Below are 19584 nucleotides of genomic sequence, written 5' to 3' on the forward strand. Positions count from 1 at the left end.
AGTAAGTAAAAAAAAAAAAAAAAGAATTACATTCTATGCAGTGGTTGTTTAATTCATGCCATCCTATCCTGGGAAACATCTAAACTGCTCCAATTCCAAATCTTTGCTTGAATACAAGGCTTGTAGCATGTTGAGTAATTACATTTCATGGGAGATTTGAGCTGTTCTGCTAATTCTGTTGTTTTCCAGCTTGCAGAGATCCTTCCTTTCCCCAAATCCTGCCAGTGCTCGTAAATGCCAAGAAACTGTCTGTGCACTTGAGGTTTGACTGTTTGCACAGCCCAGGCTCTGCTTCATGGAAAACTTCCAAGATTTCCTCCCTTTTTATGTTGTTAGAAAAATATGGCTATTTTACTTGATCTAATGGTGATTTTATACATCCCCCTGCAGTGGGCCAGTATCCTGGAGAGCTCTTTGGAGCAGAGGAATTCCTTGCAGCACTGCTGTCGTGGAAGCAACAGAGAGCTGAACCTGAGCTATCACTTCTTCCAGCTTCCCCTCCCCCAGCTTTCACAGGCACTGAATTCTGGTCACTCCAGGGCACAGGGGCTCTTTGGGGGCAGCCCTGCACTCACCAGTTGGTGTCACTGAGGATGGCCATGGCCTGGTCCATGATGGCTGGCTCCACCACGTCGCTGTAGGTCAGCAGCATCTCGTACACCTGGCTGGCCGTGGTCTTCCGGATCTGCAGGGAGGCCAGAGGCAGCAAAGAGCCAGGCCAGGGCCACAGGGGCTGCTGAGGGCAAGGGACCCACAGGGAGCAGCCAGGCCAGCTCCTGGGAGCAGCCAGGCCAGCTCCTGGCCCTGCACAGGACCATCCCCAGGAGTCACACCCTGAGCATCCCTGGTGTCCAAAGCAGCCTCGTGGCCATGGCCATTCTCTGGGGAGCCTGGGCAGTGCCCCACTGTGGAGACCCCCCCAAGGATCCCCCTGATGGGGAGACTCCTAAGAAGTTCTGTGCCAGAATTGAGAGATGAATGTGACTTTTGGTTTTTTCAGTCTTCAGGTTGTTTATTTTTCTCTTATCAACAGTTCAGCCTGCTGTCTGCATCTCAGGCTTAGAGTATAAAGAGGAGGCACCAAAAGTCACCAGGCACACAGGTTCAAGGTCTTTTAAAGATATTTGTCCAATTAACTCTTAGAAGGTATTTTGTTTCTACCTTTCTAACAATAACTAATTATTTGTCTGTCCAAATCTGCATTGCAGTTCTTTCTAACCAATCACCCTGTGCCACCAACACTGCAGAAAATGGAGCAGATGAAGAACAAGAAGGAGATCAGACAATGCCCAAAATCCTCCATCTTGTTCTCTATCTACCTCCATACTAAAAACCCAAAACTCTTTAAGTTTTCCACCCTGTGATAAACTCCACCACTATGTATTTCACACACTCATAGATTCCAATTCATCCCAAAGTCTGGGAAGCTTTCTCCATGGATGAAGGTTAAAAGCAGTGTTCTCCTGGGGATGAGGACTTCTCAGGGCAGGCAGAGAAATGTTCCCTGTGCCCTGGGTTCCAACACCCCACCACCCTCTGGGGGAAGAACCTTTTCCTGAAATCCAAGCCAGACCTTCCCTGACACAACTTCAGGCCATTCCCCAAGTCCTGTCACTGGTCACCAGAGAGCAGAGATCAGTGTCTGCCCCTCCTCTGCTCCTCCTCTTCCCCTCATCAGGAAGTTGCAAGTGCAGTGAGGTCTCACAGAATTCCAGAATCACTGGGTTGAGAGAGACCTTCAAGATCATCAGCCCCAACCCCTCCCCCAAACCCTGGCTCCCAGTGCCACCTCCAGGCTTTGTTAAACACCCCCAGGGATGGGGACTCCACCACCTCCCTGGGCAGCCATTCCAGAACTTTATCACCTTTCTGTAAAACACTTTTCCCTGATATCCAACCTGTATTTCCCTGCTTGAGGCTGTGTGCTCTGGTTCTGTCAGTGCTGCCTGGAGAAAGAGCCCGGCCCAGCTGAGCACAGGCACCTTTCAGGGAGCTGTGAGAGTGATGGGGGCACCCCTGAGTCTCCTTTTCTCCAGGCTGAGCACCCCCACTCAGTCTCCTCCAGCTGAACACACCAAGTGCCCTCAGCTGCTCCTCACAAGGGTCCCCTCAAGGTCCTTCCCATCCTTGTGGTCTCCCCTCTGGATGCTCTGATCCATGGGGAAGAGCCCAGGGCTGCTCCTGGTGCTGCTCCCTCACAGTGGCTGCTGCCATGGCATGGTGGGCACTGAGTGCACTCCTGCCTCTGGCAGGGATTTCCTGCAGGAAGGGAGCTCAGGGAATTTCAGCACCTCCTGGGGTTCCTGCTCCTACACTCAGTGCAGTATTTCCCATTTGGAAGGTGACATCTCTGTCCCTCACAGGGAAGGAATTCAGACATGTGAGACTGGCCCAGCTGGAAAGGGCCCAGCTTTGCCAAAGGAAGGCAAAGGAATTTCAGGGATATCAAATCAAATTGATCCATCTGTAAAAACCAATGATGTAAGAAACCAATAAACCACAGAACTTCTGATCTCTCTCCACCTCTTACATTGTGGGATTCCTCATGGAGCAAGTACACACAACATGAAATGGAAGAGAAACCTGAAGCACCAAACTTTGCAGAGTCAGGGCTCCCAGGTTTGGGCAATGAAAAAACCTAAGCCAAGCATTCCTAAGTCAACACAGATTCTAAAGGACTAAAATAACATCATCACACAGATTATCTCTTGTACATACTCAGATGTTTGTGTCCTGTTAGTTACAGGAAAAAGGTAAAAAGCCTGCTAAACCTTCCTGCACTGCCCCAGCTTTTGTCACACCTGACAAAAAATGTTTCTTTCTCTTGAACCAGCCCTACTCCAGCATTGCTACTCTCAGAACGTCACAGAACTGACAGTAATTTATCTGGTTGGAGCTTTCAGCACTAAATGATGAAAGATCTTCCCAGAAACAAATGGCTGAGGCACCTGCCCTGCTCCCAGTTTAACCAGTAAGGGCAGGAGTTGGAAGGGCAGCACGTGTGGCTGAGAGCATAGAAATTATCTGCCCCCTGCATTTCCACTGCAGAGAGCAGACCCTGGAGAAATAAAGCCTGTTCTAAACATTAGTACCTGCTAAAGAGAATGCTGCTTTAACACACTTTGAATTATTTTTCATTTGTAAAGTATTGTAAAGAATAGAGCTGATCATGTGTAAACTCTTCAGTACTTACTATAGGGAAGGGATGGCAAAGGAGGAGAAACAACTGGAAGAAAACTTTCTCTCTCATGTCTCCTAGAAATTGAATCAGGCCACAAAATCTGGAAAATATCAGAAAGAATCAGATCTTGTGTTACAACTGCACAAGTAAGTTTTGAGAACTAGGATGGACATTGGGGAAAAAGGGAGGGAGGGGAAAAGAAAAAGCAAATTATTCCCTTTTTTTTTCTTTCTCTACCAAAAAAAAAAAAAAGCAAAAAAAAAAGCAAATTATTCCCTTTAAGCATCTTTAGGTCTATAAAAAATTTCAACCTTGCTCAGATTTATCACATCACATGTTTCACTTCAACCATCCAGAACTGTGAGACTCCCACAACCTTCAATCCCATGTCTCTGTGTGTATCTTCCATTTAAATTCCACATGAACCAGACCTCACTGTTCCATCTGGCAAGTGAGATACTCCTGACTTTCTGGGAGAAAAGATTGATTTCATTAACTCACACTCCGATGCTGGAGCGAAGCTTCCGGATGTCTTTGGACCTTTTGATCTCTTCTTTACAGAGGGCAAACAGCTTCACTGGGAAGGGATGGCTGAGAATGGGAAAGAAAGAAAGAAAGAAAGGTGAGCAGAAGGTTTCAGCAGAATTTCAAAGACATTTCATGACTGTCAGGATGCCAAACTAACATTCCAAGGCAAAGCAAGACACACTGCAGGGTGGGTTGTGCTTCCCCCCAGCAGCTCAGGAGAGTTTGGCCACCACGTTCCTGAGCCTTTTGTTTTTCAACAAGAGAGGGAAAAAATGATTATTAATTATTTACATTGCTAATATCTGTGTGCTGAGGAGTGAACTCCTTTTAGCCAAACAGGTTCAGTCCATGCAGGATAACTGGCTGGCCATGGCTTGTGGTTAAGCAGTGTGGAATGATCAGAAATACTGTGCCAGGAATTACCTTATCCTACAGCCAAATAACAGTTACTCAGTCTGTGTGTCATCATGGTCATTCCCTAAGATCTCCAACCAAACTTTACATAAAGGGGATGAATGTTGTTCATAACTACTCCATTTTACAGCCCAAATCATCATGGTCATTCCCTAAGGTCTCCAACCAAACTTTACATAAAGGGGATGAATGTTGTTCATAACTACTCCATTTTACAGCCCAAATCATCATGGTCATTCCCTAAGGTCTCCAACCAAACTTTACATAAAGGGGATGAATGTTGTTCTCAGCTACTTCACCATTTCACAGCCCAAATTCCTTCAGTGATTCCAGACAACGTAATTAAACACAGGGCTCACAGTTCTATTCCATGGACAGGCCATGAAGCCATCTTTAAATATATTTAGCAAATTCTTTTCTTTTTCCACACAGTCTGGGAAACGTGATTCTCACAGCTCTTTCCCAGACACTCGTACAAACACAAGTGCTGTTAGTTATTCCAAGGATCTATTAAAGAGAAGGAAAGAGGGACTAATGCTTTTATTTCAGTTCAAATTATTTAATCTTTTACTTGCCACACTCAAGGCTGAAGTGCCATAGATGCAAAAGAAACTATTTCATATTTGTCTAGTGAGCACAATAAATTCTAGGCTGTGTATTTTGGAAACCTCACTGCATTGTGTATGGCAAGCAGAAAGCAAAAATAGTAACATTCATTTTCTGCTACTGCAGTTCAAAGCTGTGGATAAAAACTACTGAAGAAAGCTGGGTACTGTCATCTGTTGAAGGGCAGAACATTTAAAATAAGATGTTTATAGGAGTGCCAAGATGTTTTGTTAAGGTAAGGTGCCTTGTCCTGGAGAGGTTTCCAGACAAGAGTTAGTGGTTTTTAATGACTTTTTGAAAATTTGTAACAAAATCCTGGCATGTACTGGCAACAGTGACCTGTTTAAAAAAACTGAACAACAAATCATGGTAAACTGAGGTAAAGAATTCTACACATGACAGAACACCAGACATCTGCATGAATGAGTCTGTGTGTGTCTACAGGCATGGATTTGTCTGGGTTGCTGAGGGAAGAGCTCTCTGACTGCTGAGGTATGTTCTGTCTTACCTTGGTGGAATTTCTCCACCCCAATTACACAGACCCTGTGCAGACAGCTAATTGCAATCCCTGCAGTGCATGCCTGCCTCTCAGCACAGGCCAGGCCATGCAGTGAATTAGGTGAGATTCAAACTGCTTCAACAGCAGGGACATCACTGAGAGGGGGAGCAACAAAGAGACCAGTTGGAACATGAGCATCTGGAACAAATTTAAAACATGGAACCTCATGAGCAGCATTCTGTGTTTAAAACAGATGCACTTTCCTTTCTGTTGGTTGCCAATTCTACATTTGCAATAACCAAACTTAACCTGTGTGTGATCTCAGATGACTCAAATAGCTTGGCCTCTGTAAAGGAAATTGAGAAAATTCCTTCTCCTGTGTGGGCACTGTGCCAGCAGGAACAGCATCAGCACTGGGGAAAGAAAGTTCTCTCTGCATTCTGTGAACTGGGGACACGTGGCACTGCCAGGGGTGCTGCTGTCCCTCCTCCAGGTGAGCTGGGTCTCAGCAGTGCCACTGCCAGGGTGGAGCTGCCACCAGCCCCTGCCAGCTCTCTGCTGCACAGATGTTCATGCAAGAGCAGTAAAACTGCTTCAAAACCAGGCCAGGGGAGCATGGATACATGGAAATTATCAGCTGGAGATCAGTGGGGACACAGACTTTCTTAGAGCACTGCAAGATCACCAGAAAAACCAGAGAGAATACATGGGTGCTTCTGTTGGTGTGTGAAGTACATACATGTAGGAGAGAGAAATGCCATTTATTACCCCAGAGAGCACGAGATCCTGAGCTGCCACTCCAAGGCTGTTCTGTTTTCATGGCACTGGGTATTATTCCCTGAGTATTACTCCCATCTTATCTGAGGAGCCAGAAGTCCCCAGGACAGCCCCAGCAGCACAGGGGATCCTTCACCACTGAGCAGCAGGACCCTGCAGCCACAGGAGCTGTGACCAGTGACACTCCAATGCCAGCTCTGCCAGTGGCCTCAGTTCAGTCTCCTCTGTCCTCCCTGCCCTCAAGGGTCCTCCTCACCAGCCAGGTACAACCTCTGTGCCTTCAGAGCAGCCACTGGAGAGGTCCCAGCAGCCCAGAGTGCATTTCTGAGAGCTCTGCTCCAAGCTGTGCCCGCTGCCTCCAGCAGTCCCCAACCCACCAACTCCCTGCACTGCCACCAGAGCAGCTGCACAAACTGCTCTGGGATGGAATCAGGAGGGTTTGGGCTGTGTGAGCACAGAGCTGAGGGCTCTGCTGCCCTGCTTGGTGGGAGCAGCAGTCAGTGATGCTGCAGCATCCCCAACACTTCAGCCCAGCACCCACCTGCCCTGCTGCCAGGAGAAACCTCCCTCCTATTCCCTTCCCATCTCCCTCTCTATTCCCTTCCTATTTCCCTCCCTATTCCCTTCTTATTTCCCTTCCTATTTCCCTCCTTATTCACTCCCTATTTCCCTCCTTTCCCTTCCTGTTTAGGCACAACTTGTGGGACAGAGGAAAGCCCTCCAGCCCAGTGGGAGAAGGGCACTTTGCAGCCAGAGCAGCTCTCCAGTGCCACTCATCCTGCAGTGACACAAACCATCCCTGTCAGCACCAGGGAGGGGGAGCCTCAGGTGCTGGACAAGCAGGTTGATGTCACCTCAGGACAGGCAGGAAATAACAGCTGGAATATGCCTGACAGCAGTTCTTTTCCCTGAGCCAAGCACAACAGAGGAGCCAGTTCTGAAAGCCTTTTGATGACCCTGGTGACACTGAAGCTGATTCATTTCCAGCCCCACAGGACAGGAATCCACCCCACACCCCCATCCCTGCTGCTCCACACAAGGTAAATCCACCTCCCTTGAGCACAAACATCCAAACCAGGAGAGAGGAGCAGGAACACCAGGGCTCACTTGTCCTTCTGCACAGAGATCACACACCAACCACACAGAGCTTCCCCAGCACTGAGATTCAGCTGCAGAAACACACCAGAAATGTTGAGCTTTATATTCCAAACTCTACAAGCTGCAGGGTGGGAAAAGGCAGGAATATGCCTGGTGGGTTCCACCTGTGCAAGGCAGGAGTGACACCCTGTGGCAACTGGTTTTAGCTGGAGCACTCACAAGGTCAAACTGATCCTGCTCCTAATCCTGGTTAAATGAAGCACTGTTGGATATTACCCATTCTGGACTGTGGGTGTTTTATTAGAAAATAAATGTGTGGGAGAGCAGAGTTTCCATTTCAGACTTCAAAATGCATTTGCAAACACTTTTTCACAATGCAGCAGTTGTCTGTTTGGTGGCTGGTTCAGCTATAATCCTGACAGACATCCCCCATGCCAACTCCCTTGCTAAAACTCCATTCAGCCCAACATGGTAAAAAAAATATTGAGGGAAGGAAATGAAATGGGAGCTGAACATCCCAAGGAAAAATCCATCAGATACATGCTTGTATCTCAATTTGTATTTCAGGCACACTCTACCTGACACTGCAGCACATGTGGCCTTTCCATGCCACCAAACAGGGTCTCCATTTTCCCACCCACCCTCTGATGTTCTCACCCATTTTTATGGAGGCTGCTCTGGAAAGGGAATAAATGGTTCCATTCCAGAGACCAGAGCCAAAGTCAGGCTCTTCTGTTCAAAAAGGAGCAGGGGCATCCAACAGCAGGGGCAGGCAGGCCCTGGAGCAGGATCAGTGGATCCATCCCTCACTACACCCAAAGGACCTACCAGAGTACCAAAATGCACAAAAGGGAATTTTGGGCTCCCCCACCGTGTGCTGATCCACACAGAGAGCCTGGCAGAGCCCTGGGATTCACCTGGCTCCCTCTGAAGAACCACAGTAACTCACCCATGGCCAGCTCTGCACCAGGAGGCACCTACACTCCCAAAATCTGACACATGCAGGAACTAACTCTCCATCTTTTAACTGCCTGCCACCTCCCCCTTGCTCTGCCCCTCCTGGGCTCTGCATGGTACCAAGTTCTGCACTCCAGGCCAGCATTTCACTCCCTTGACATCAGCATGATCCACTTGGCTGCTCCATTATTCCTTTGCTTTTTTGGTTTCATCATCAAACTGGAGGCAAATAACATCTGGATCAGCTTCAAAAATCTTTCCCCCCATAATAGCCCTGGATTTTATTTCAGGTCTTTTACACAAAGCATCACAATGGCACCACAGGGCTGAGTCTGAGGCACTCACACAGCAAAGGCATTGCTGCTCCCACTTGGTTTCTGTTCAGTGACCTGGGAGACAAGACTTTGACTGGAATTTCCACCCATAATCTCTCACTTTCCCCAGCAGGGATGGCTGGAGCCCGTGTGGAAGCCCCAGATCAGTGGCACAATTATCAAACTGAACAATATTCACTCCATCTGTCCTCGACTCACTTTAAATTCTCATTCAAACAGGGACTGCCAAGTGCAATTTCAGAAATATGATCTAAAATCACACTTTAAGACAAGAGTGGGCTCAACCAAAACTTTCAGAATGATGAAGGCTTTCCAGATTTATCTGCTGTGAGCAGTTCTTGAATCAACAAGTTCCCAGTGCAGTATCTGTGCTTGCAGGATCTATGTTGCAAATACCTGCAGGTGTGCCAAGATGCTGCCTGGGAGAGCTTGTGGAATAGGTTTTAATATTATTGAAATTAAAATCATTCTTTTCTGAAACATCTGCAAACCCCCATGATTTCACACTGGAATATCTCACTCACATTTATCTGTTCCTAACACTTTCCACAGGACTGAGCTCAGGGTGGAAGAGATGGGACATGACTTTTTTATTATTATTAGAATCTTAATTAACATCTTTGGAGATATTCCCATGAACCAAAGCAGTGGGACTGGGGGAGCCAAGGCTTGTAGGCACAGAGGGTTCTGCAGCACTACACAGGACACTGCCAGTGCTCAGGGCCCCCAGTAGAGCAGGGAAGGAGCTCCAACCAGCAGGGATTTAGGAAGCTGGAAAATGAAGAATGGCTCTGATACTGGTCCAAGAATCCCAGGTGAAACATGCAAATTGCATTTGATTAATGTCCTGGCTGTCAAACAGGGAACAAGTAACAAACTTCTACACAGCCAAGAGAGTCAAGGATTTTGTCAAGACCCTTTCAAGGCTGTTTGTCCCACTTGGGGAAGGTTAAAGCATTGCAATATAGACTCACACCTGGAGCCCTGTGCACCCCCAGAGCAGCACCCAGGGCAAGACTGAGGAGCCCGGATGCACAGTGGGAAATAAACCAAAAAACTTCCAGCAACTTACTTCTCTTGCTCAGTGAACATATCAAAACAGCCATTTGCCAGCATCTGGTCCAGCATTGTCAGCAGAGGCACAGACACCCTGAGGAAAGGAAATGATTCAACAAGCTAAACACACTTCTTGGCATACAGATGTTTTAATCAGAAGCAAAGAAGGAAACTTCCTACATACCTACACACAGGTAAATTAGAACTCTGATTTACACAGAGGAGGGTTGCTCAGGACCTTGTGTGTTGTTGGCTGAATGGGGACATTCCCTCCCAGCCAAAAAGGAAAAAAACCTAATTAACAACACCCCTGCTTTATATTTGCAGGGTCCTGAAAACACAATTGACAGTATCAGAAAATATAAATCTGTTTTCTAGAATATGAACAATGCATTCCACAGACTGTATCAGAAGTTACAGCACCAAATGACCCCACACTTGTCAGCTGGAATAACCATGGCCATGTTTTCAACACTTGAGACAAGAAACAAAATAAAATAGCGACAGAACAAGGGGGAATGGCTTCCAGCTGAACAAGAGTAGGTATGGATGGGATATTGGGAAGAAATTCTTCCCTGTGAGGGTGGGGAGGCCCTGGCACAGACTGCCCAGAGAAGCTGTGGCTGTCCCATCCTTGGAAGTGTCCAAGGCCATGTTGGATGGGGCTTGGAGGAACCTGGGCTAGTGGAAGGTGTCCCTATCCATGGGAGGGGACTGGAATGGGATGAGCTTTGAGTCCCCTGCAACCCAAACCCAACCATGATTTAAAAACTTGAATGTGCAAAATATTTCGCCATCACTCCTTGATCACATATTTCACCTCAGGTCCTGCTGTACCAAAGAGCTCTATTAAAGCACATTCATGAGCCTTGGGCATTCCCTGGATGTGCCACACATCTGACTTCCAGAAGGGAAGCGGAAAAGGGGAAGGAAAGGGAAGAAGGGTTCAAGGGAAAACAGCCAAGGAGAAGCTTTACCGGTCATTCCTCAGGTTGTCCTCAAAGACCTTCAGCAGCGTCTCACAAAAACTCTCCAGAGCTCTGGGGTCACTCTGGATCTTCTTCATGTAGTCAAACAGGCTCTGGGCAGAGTACCTGAGCTGCAACACAAGGAACCTCCAGTGAAGGACAAGAAAAAGCCACTGCCACACCAACAGGGGCTACAGGACTGGCCTGCCCTCCCAGCTCCTCCAGCAGCAGCCACGGGCACAGAGCAGCACCAAAACCCAGCAGGCCATGGCTGTCTTACCTGCACTAACCCACTTCCAAGGAAAGTTGGGTTTGGTTTTTTTTCCTTTTTAGGCTGGCAAACTTGTGGGTTTTTTTTCTTCTTAAGCTTGCAAACTTTTGGGATTTTTCTCCTTTTTAAGTCGGCAAACTTCTCCTTGGCAAATCTAAGTTGGCCGCTTTTTAGGGACAGAGACCACATTAAAGGCTGATTGTTTTCTTTCTCTCAAAACAAAACATCCTCAAACAACTGGGATTATCCTGCCTCACTTCAGAGAATAACACTGCTATGATCTGAAGGTGAAGGAGCACACCAGGACTTCAGCAAGGAGTATTTATGAAACAGCTGATGGAACTGAACCGTGCAGATGAGCTCTTGGGCCACACAAACCACCAGGAAAATCAGGTTAAAATTACACCCAGCTCAGAAAGAAGAACTGACTGCTGGTTTAACTGCATCAGTCTGACCAGCCAGCTTAGCAAGATGGCAGAGGAGGGGTCAGTGCTGCTGCTCAAGGCTCAGCTGGACTCACTCCCTGGGGTCACACTGGCCATGAACCATCACGGGCTGCAGCATCACTCAACAGCTCCCCACAGTCTGGATGGGATATTGGGAAGGAATTCTTCCCTGGGAGGGTGAGAGGTCCTGGCACAGGTGCCCAGAGAAGCTGTGGCTGCCCCTGGATCCCTGGAATGTCCAAGGCCAGGTTGGACAGGGCTTGGAGCAGCCTGGGATAGAGGGAGGTGTCCCTGCCATGGCAGGGGGAGGAGCAGGATGAGTTTTAAGGTCCCTTCCAGCCCAAACCACTCCCTGATTCCAAGATCTCCAGGAGCCATGGTGCTTTCCAGGCCAGCTGCTCCCTCCCAGACCTGCTGGGGGAGGGGAGCAGGCACAGCCTCTGTGGGAATCCCCTTCTCCTCAGAAGCCTGACCATTTTATCAAGGAAAGAAAATAAAATATTGGATGAGGATGAGAAACGTCACAAGTGTCTTCCCAAAAGCAAATGAGAGGAATCTGTATTTAAACATTTTATCTGACAAAGCTCATCTCAGTAACATTTATGAGTGCATCAGTACCCATGAATCAGAAACAATTTAGCCTTGGCTCAAAACTCTGATTATTTTCCCAAGCAGCACAGCCCAGCAATCCTGGGAAGCAGCACAGGAACAGCCTTCACACTTTGTTCTGTACTGAAACATCCTGGGCAGTGCAGGAGCAGAAATATTTCTTTAAAAAGGTCAAGCAATTTGGAGAAATTATTCAGTTATCCTGAGTTTCAGAATGACAGCCAAATGTCAGTAAAATCTGGGCAAGGCAGCTACACTGAACTGAGCCCAGAGGGGTTCTGTCACACTCCAGAATCAGCACTGGTGTGTGCCCCAGTGTGCCCAGAATAAACTGGGTCCTGACACTGAAAGGTCTTCTGTATATCACAAGATATATAACTGCAAGAGAGATTTCCTGAAAATTCAAAACCTGCTTAATTATTATATACTACCCTTTAAAGCAATCTGTGCACTTAAGAGTATTATAAATAAATTAAAAATATTGTGTCTTCATATCTTCCAAGAGCAGAGATCAACAACAAGCAGAGGAAATCCCATCTCAGAAAAAAATCATAGGTGGTGTCATTTTCTCTTCTATTTCTTTTGTCTCTTAAACCACCTCAGAGATCTCACACCATTTTTTTTAAGGAAGTTGAATGACTCAGTGGTTTCTCTGGAAAGGCAAGAAAGTGCTTGAAAGAGAAGGGCAACAAGCACAGCTCCAGGTGGGGTGCTCCAGAGCTGTGCCAAACCAAGGCAGAGCAGCAGGATATCAGAAACACTGGACAATGAGGACAGCACAAGTCATTAATACAAAAATGCAGGTGAGGATATTCCATCATGTCACTGCTTGGGAGATTGAAAAATGGGGCATTTTCCCAATACTGGCAGAAACTCCAGCCTAACATGACATGAACAGGTTAAATCCTTTTTTCCTCCTCAGGTGAGGAGGAATCAAAAATTCTGCTGTCCCAGCCTCAGTATCTGAGCTGTAATTTAACTGCTCCTGAGTGTTTGCAGAGAAGAATATTTCCAAATGTCTTCCTCATCTATGCAGAACACAAATTCACACTGCATCAAACATGTGACATTTACCTTTCCCTGGGGTTCCACAAGGACTGGGAAAGGAAATTAGGAGGTTAATGGGCTGGAACTGGGACAGCTTTGGATACAAATTTAAGAGGAGGCCTGAGAATGACCTTGTTCTTATAAAACAGCAAAACCAGGGTGTGCCAAGGTGTGACTGCCCCAAGACTGAGGGCAAGAGCAGATCCTGCAGGGACAGGAGATGAACAGAGCACAGAGCAGAGCTCAAAGGCACCCTGCACCTGGTGACAGTGATGCCTCAGGTTTGGGCTTTTAATACTTTTCAGATTCTGTGCTGCTTTAGTGGGTGGGTCTGAGCTCACATCAGGGGATGGTGAGCTCTGTGCACAGAGCAGGGAGACAAAACAATTCCTGCTCCAGCTGGGCACCAAGGACAAATGACCCAAATCTCAGCCCAGGAGCACAAACCCCGTGGGCTGGAGAGAGAAAAACAAGGATGGGACTGCCTGGGCTAAAGCTGGGCTGGGACAATGAACTGCAAGGTGCAAATGGAGCAGAGCTGATCCCAGGGAGAGACTCCGTGTCCAGCCGTGCATTTTGGGGCCATTTTGGTTCATTTTGGGTGCAGCCCTGGCTGGGCTCTGGTGCTGCCCAAGGTGGATCCATGCAGGAGATCCTTCAATAAATCCCTGCTTCATTCTTTAGCTCGGCCCAGCCTCTGCTCTAGCTCAGCCTTCCCAAGCATTAACAGAACTCAAGTCCTGAAGGTTCAACCTCCAGAGCCAGGGCACAAGGAGGAGCAAGTGCAGCTCCAGCTGCAGCTCTGGGCAGGTCCCTGGTGTGGTTTCTACACAAACCTGCATCCAACTGTTCCCAGTCAGCTGTGCAGAACAGAGCTACAGCACTTCTAAAAGCAGCTTTGAGGACTGAGATGGTTAAAAAGAATTAGCTGAAGCCAATTCCAGTTTGTAACAGAGCATCTGTTACATCCAAATTCTCAGCTCCCCATCAGTGATTAAGACACCTGATCCACATCAGGGCTCTGGTTTGTACTTTCAGCAGGGATGCCTTACATGAAGCAGGAATATCATAATTCACATTATTTTTCTCTGTAAGAAAAGAGTGCCTGGAATTATTCTCAAGTGTATTTTGCTCAAGAACCTTCAACCAAGAAAAGAGGATTTTGGGCCTCTTTCTTCCACCAAACATGCATGGATTTGCATACAATTTGTGCCAGTAACCAGATGTTTTAGAATATCATCTTCTAACATCTCAATATTTTGTTTCTGAGATCTACACAGTAACACAGCTCTGGTACTGCCTGGGAGGAACTTTAAGAGTTCAGAATACGTTGTTCCTTTTTAAAAAAAAAAAGCTTTACTTAATTTCTATACCACTTTAAAATGCAATTTTCACTCTTTAGGGGGAAAGGGAATCACAGGACATTCTGTGCTTCAACAAAATTTAGAATGTAATGTAGTTCAACAGTAATGAAATTATATCAAAATTATATCCTGACTCCTGGAACTGCAGGGTTTGTGCACTGGAGAAAGACCAGCATTGTACATCTGATCTCACAGACTGAGGGGTTTTATGCAGCCATAAGAAATATGCATCACTGTGGGCCAGATGTAGAATTAGAAGATTCTTTTACACAGAGAAAGTGCCCTTTGAACCGTGGTGATGGAGCAGAGTGCCAAATCCCACAGGGAATGACATCTTCTGTTTTTCCAGATTACTCCCAATGCCTGAGCTGCAATTCTTCCAGCAGCCCCACTGCCACCACAACACTTCAGAGACCCCACATGGCTCATTCCAGAAAATCTCTTTAAAAAGCCAAACAAAGAACTACTCTTGCTAAATATACTGCAGAGCAATTTTAGCTGCAGCCCAACTGCCCCTGACCAGGGAATTACAGCAGAGCCTTTCTCCTGTGGATTCCCTGGGATGGATAAAAGACAAACTGACATCTGAACTCACATTATCCTGCAGTACACACAAGAATCTTCTTTCTCACTTCCATGTCCACGTGTGTATGTGCACAGATATTTTTGAAGTGAGAGAGGGAAGAGAGCCACAAGAACACACACATCACTGCAAGAACACATATTCCAGTAATCTTTCCTCCCAGTCCATGATTTTAAAAAGCTGCTTCTTTTGTATGGATTTAATAGGATTGCTCTTAAAATTTTCTATGAATGTTTTAAATCAGTCTCTGGATATTGAGCAAAGAATGCTACAGGCTTTGACAGACTAGTTTGAATACCAGTCACTGTAAAGCACATTAATTCTAATTTCCATATCACTTTTTAGATATCAAAAGTAATTCAACACATACACTCCCAAGTGTAAGTGCCCTCCCTTGCCTTTCTAGCTGACTCAAGAGAGAATTAGCTCATCTTCTTTCTAAAGCCCTGGAGAACATTTTAGCCAGAACAAGCCTCTAGTGTTAAAGAAAGCTGGAGGGTCACAGAAAAGTTAACATTTCACAATCCCAGTTTGAGAACACTGCAGAAGGTTTCCCTTAACACACTGTCAGATGGTACCAAGGGAAGGGAGCTGTATGTAACTGAACTGTTCCAACTTTTCATAACTAAATGCAACCAGGAGTTTAAAAAAATTAAAATATTGAATAAGAATTTTCCTCTGACCCCAGCTAGCAGCCAAAATGTCTGTTTCTCCAAAACTTTCCTCCTTTTTTTACTTAGACAAATAACTTTGGTTTTGGTGGAGCCTCCTATAATTAACTGTGCTTGACTGAAAGCTGAATTTCATGGGCATGTTTGCCATTAAAGAAATCTGTTAAGAGTTACATTGTCTATCTGATAATTACTGTCAAAAACCAACACACACATGTTTCCAAAGTTCTAAAATAGCCTTGCCATATAATTAGTTGCCATTTTAGAAACACTAAAATGCTCAGAATTGGTTTAAACACAAGAGACTGCACAGACAAAGAATTCTCTGCTCCACCAGCCCAAAGGCTCACAGACATCTCTTGATCCCAAGAGCAGAAACCACAGCCCCAGGCAAAAAAAATCACTTGGGCAAGTTGTGACTGACCAGGGGAAGGCATGGGAGACAAGCTCCAGGTGATTTTAACTCCTTCTGGCTGTGACCCAGCAGGAGCTGCTCCCCTCTTCACAAAAATTTTGTTTCCCAGCACTTTTCTACCAGTTTTCTTAATTTGAGATGGAAATCTTAATTAGAAACACTCTTAACCACTGTTGGGGTGTTGACTCACAGCCTCCTCCTCTTGTTACAGGACCACTGGGATTTAAAGACTTAACTGACAGTCCAAAATATTCTGTTACTGCTCTGATAGTCCTCTGTGGTGTCAAACTGAACCATGTCCTTACCCCCAAAATTATCTCCTTATATTTTACATCTTTGGCTACAACAAATCAAAAACATTATAAGCCAAATACCTGGAAACCAAGAATTCTGAAACTACCAGTGCAAGTTGTAATAAAAGGACAGAAGGATACACTAAAATTACAAATATGTAGGGAAAAATTTGGCAGCATAGCAGACTGCCAAAGTCAGTGAAAAAGAGATTGTTCATGCCAGAAGAATGAAATAAGGATTGCAAAAAAAGCTCAGAGGATTTAGACAGACATCTGAATGATATTTCTTTGTAATGAAACTTCTGACATCTCATTGGTATTTTAGCAGAAAATGTATCAAAAATCATTTAAAAAAGAAACCTGTGCATACTGTTAGCACCTCCTGACAACCACCAGTTAGCACCTTGCATCAGGTGACAAAGGAACTGGTTTTCACCTCATTGGAGAAGAGCAATCCCCTTGCACTGACCTGAGGGGCTCTGATCTGATCCCAGCTGGGAGAGTCAGCACAGGGCTGGCATTTGTGGGGCTGGGACTCTCAGGTCCTGCCAGGCCAGGACAGGACAAACAAAGCACCCTCACTCCTTGTTCCCTGCACACTCAGCTGTCTGGATGCTGAGAATTTAGATTTTCTGTGCTGACAGACTGACTCCCAGGAGAGCACTGCATGTGCCCTAAGGCCATGAAGAAGGCTTCCTTGCTCTTCTTCACCTTCTTCACCTTCTTTGGGTGGTATTTTGTAATTGGACAGAAAAGGCTGCATTGTGCACTTGGAGTGATCAGTTATTGGGTTAACAGTGAAAATTATTTAGGTGTCATTTCTTAATTGGATAATTTAGCCTTAAGAGACCTTGTAAGAAGAGACAGTTATCCATTTTTGTGCCTGGTTAATGAAAGACTGCAGAACTCACTGCTGTGAGATTGTAAAAATCACCTAAGCCTGAACATGAGCTATTATCTCATTGTATTGAAGTGCCTTCAACCCGACCTCAACAGAGGCAGAAAAAAGAAGCTGAAAACCAGCCCAGAGCAAGTCAAGAGAAGCACACCTTGAAAGGAAAGCCAAGAAGGCCACCAGGTGTGCAAGCAGTGGTCTCCCACCACCAGCTACTCAACAGCTGATGCAAGGACAGACCTACCCCAGGAAAGGCCAACACACCCTCCCAGCACTGATGATCAGCAGCCTCACAGACAGAGCTGAGGATCCCCCAAGCACAGACAGAGCTGACAGACTCTGACTCCCAGGAGAGCACTGCATTTGACCTAAGGCCATGGAGAAGGCTTCCTTGCTCTTCTTCACCTCCTTCTTCGTGGGTTTGGGTGGTATTTTTAAATTGGACTGCACTGTGGACTTGGAGTGATCAGTTATTGGGTTAACAGTGAAAATGATTTAGGTGTCATTTCTTAATTGGATAATTTAGCCTTAAGAGACTTGTAACAGGAGATAGTTATCCATTTTTGTGCCTGGTTAATGAAAGACTGCAGAACTCACTGCTGTGAGATTGTAAAAATCACCTAAGCCTGAACATGAACTATTGTCTCAAGTGCCTTCAACCCGACCTCGACAGAGGCAGAAAAAAGAAGCCAAAAACCAGCACCCAGCAAGTCAAGAGAAGGACACCTTGAAAGGAAAGCCAAGAAGGGCAGCAGGTGTGCAAGCAGGGTGTCTCACCGTGGTCTCTGTGAGCCCCCCCACGGACACAGAGAGCCCCAGCAGCACGTGGTACTGGTAGGCTGGCAGCCCCAGGAGCTGCGTGATCCGAGGGAACGCCTCCGACGCCGCGTTCCAGTTCAGCGTCTCCTTCTCCCACCTGAAAGGGAAGGGAAAGAATCAGCCTGGGTGGGGGCACTGCTTTTCTCCTCCTCACACTGCTCCTCCACACAGGGAGGAAGGTGTCTGAATTATCTAGATATCAAATCAAACACTGGTCTTTGAGCATATGGGGAAAATGCAAATCGAAGCTTCAGCCAGATTTGGAGGAATCTCCAAACCCTTCTTCTGACCCAGGGAAGATGTGAAGTGCACTTTCCTTTCCCCAGACACTTTTGCCTACATTCAGAAAACAAGTTTCTTTCTGCAGTTTCACTCTGTGCTCTCTCCCACCACCAGCTACTCAGGGACAGACCTATCCCAGAAAGGCCACCACACCCTGCCAGCACTGATGATGATCAGCAGCCTCACAGACAGAGCAGAGGGTCACAGCAGGCTGAGGATCCCCAAACACAGAGCTGGATGTTCCTCACATGTGACAATGTTCACAGGGGTCTTAGAATTAGGGAAGAGACAAGAAAGTTGATTCTATGTTTCAGAAGGTTTGATTTATTATTTTATGATATATATTATATCAAAACTATACTAAAAGAATAGAAGAAGGGATTTCATCAGAAGGCTAAGCTAAGAATAGAAAAGGAATGAATAACAAAGGTTTGTCTCTGACCGAGACAGTCTGGACAGCTGGACTGTGATTGGTCATTAATTAGAAACAACCACATGAGACCAATCCCAGATCCACCTGCTGCATTCCACAGCAGCAGATAATCATTGTTTGCATTTTGTTCTTGAGGCCTCTCAGCTTCTCAGGAGGGAAAAAATCTTAAGGAAAGGATTTTCCGTAAGACATGTCGGTGACACTCACACCCATCAGGTATCACAATCACCACTCAGGAATGAGTTGCTCTCACTCTTACTTTAACTAGAAAGTCCATCTTGGAAAACCACTGCAACTAGAGCTTGGTTAAAACAATGCAACTCATTAAAAACTATCATTATGATCAATGTTTTCAAGCTGAGGAAAAAAATAAGTTCATGCCTAGTCACAGGGCAATTCACTGAAATCCTGACAGCACCACAGACATACTGGGCATAAAAATTACAGCAGGTTGCTTGGTTTAGGTGAAACTGTATGCATTTCTCTTTTATTTTCATTGGGTTTGGACATTTTTCAGTACCTTACCTTGGAAATATCCTCTCTAGCTCTTCTCTGTGAGGGATGTGTGGAACTGGAGGATGGTCAAAGTGCAAAAGAGTAAGGAACACAGATCCTGCATGAGCTCGGAATTTATCTATTTTTTCAGCTGACTGTTGAGCCAGCCAGCACATAATCTGCTTGCAGCTATAAAGAAGAAAACAATCAATCAGAAAATTTAAGCAGCAGAATGTGTATTTAGATTTAAATTGGTTCAACTAAATGAATAAGAATGATCCTGCTAGGAAAGTATTCTGGTTTAAGTCTTCAGAATGATCACACAAGTAATTTAAGACACCCAGATGGTGAGAGAATCTTGAGGCTTTATCTTCCAGAGATCAATCAATCAAAAACCAGCACGACATTAATGTTACAGAGTATTTTATCCACCTTTTACACATTCTGCCCCACCCTTCATCCAAAAAGATAACCAAGTGATTTACAGCCTGGCTGAACTGCTACATTTCAGATGGAAATAGAGCAGAACTTTGAGAAAAGCA

General features: G+C 45.9%; 1 protein-coding gene across 2 annotated transcripts in view; it reads right to left on the minus strand.

Annotated features, from left to right (window-relative positions):
* Window positions 1-19584, minus strand: part of TBCD (tubulin folding cofactor D) — a 120867-nt gene that overhangs the window by 4013 nt on the left and 97270 nt on the right. For both annotated transcript variants that reach the window (XM_059864302.1, XM_059864300.1), the window contains exons 32-38: window positions 19073-19231; window positions 17791-17929; window positions 10429-10550; window positions 9468-9545; window positions 3683-3772; window positions 3194-3281; window positions 576-685 (exon numbers count right to left, since the gene is read on the minus strand). In XM_059864302.1, coding sequence (XP_059720285.1) covers window positions 576-685; window positions 3194-3281; window positions 3683-3772; window positions 9468-9545; window positions 10429-10550; window positions 17791-17929; window positions 19073-19231 — 786 coding nt within the window. The remainder of the gene's footprint in view (window positions 1-575; window positions 686-3193; window positions 3282-3682; window positions 3773-9467; window positions 9546-10428; window positions 10551-17790; window positions 17930-19072; window positions 19232-19584) is intronic.

Source organism: Haemorhous mexicanus, chromosome 20 (genome assembly GCF_027477595.1).
Source record: "Haemorhous mexicanus isolate bHaeMex1 chromosome 20, bHaeMex1.pri, whole genome shotgun sequence".
Lineage (NCBI taxonomy): Eukaryota > Metazoa > Chordata > Aves > Passeriformes > Fringillidae > Haemorhous > Haemorhous mexicanus.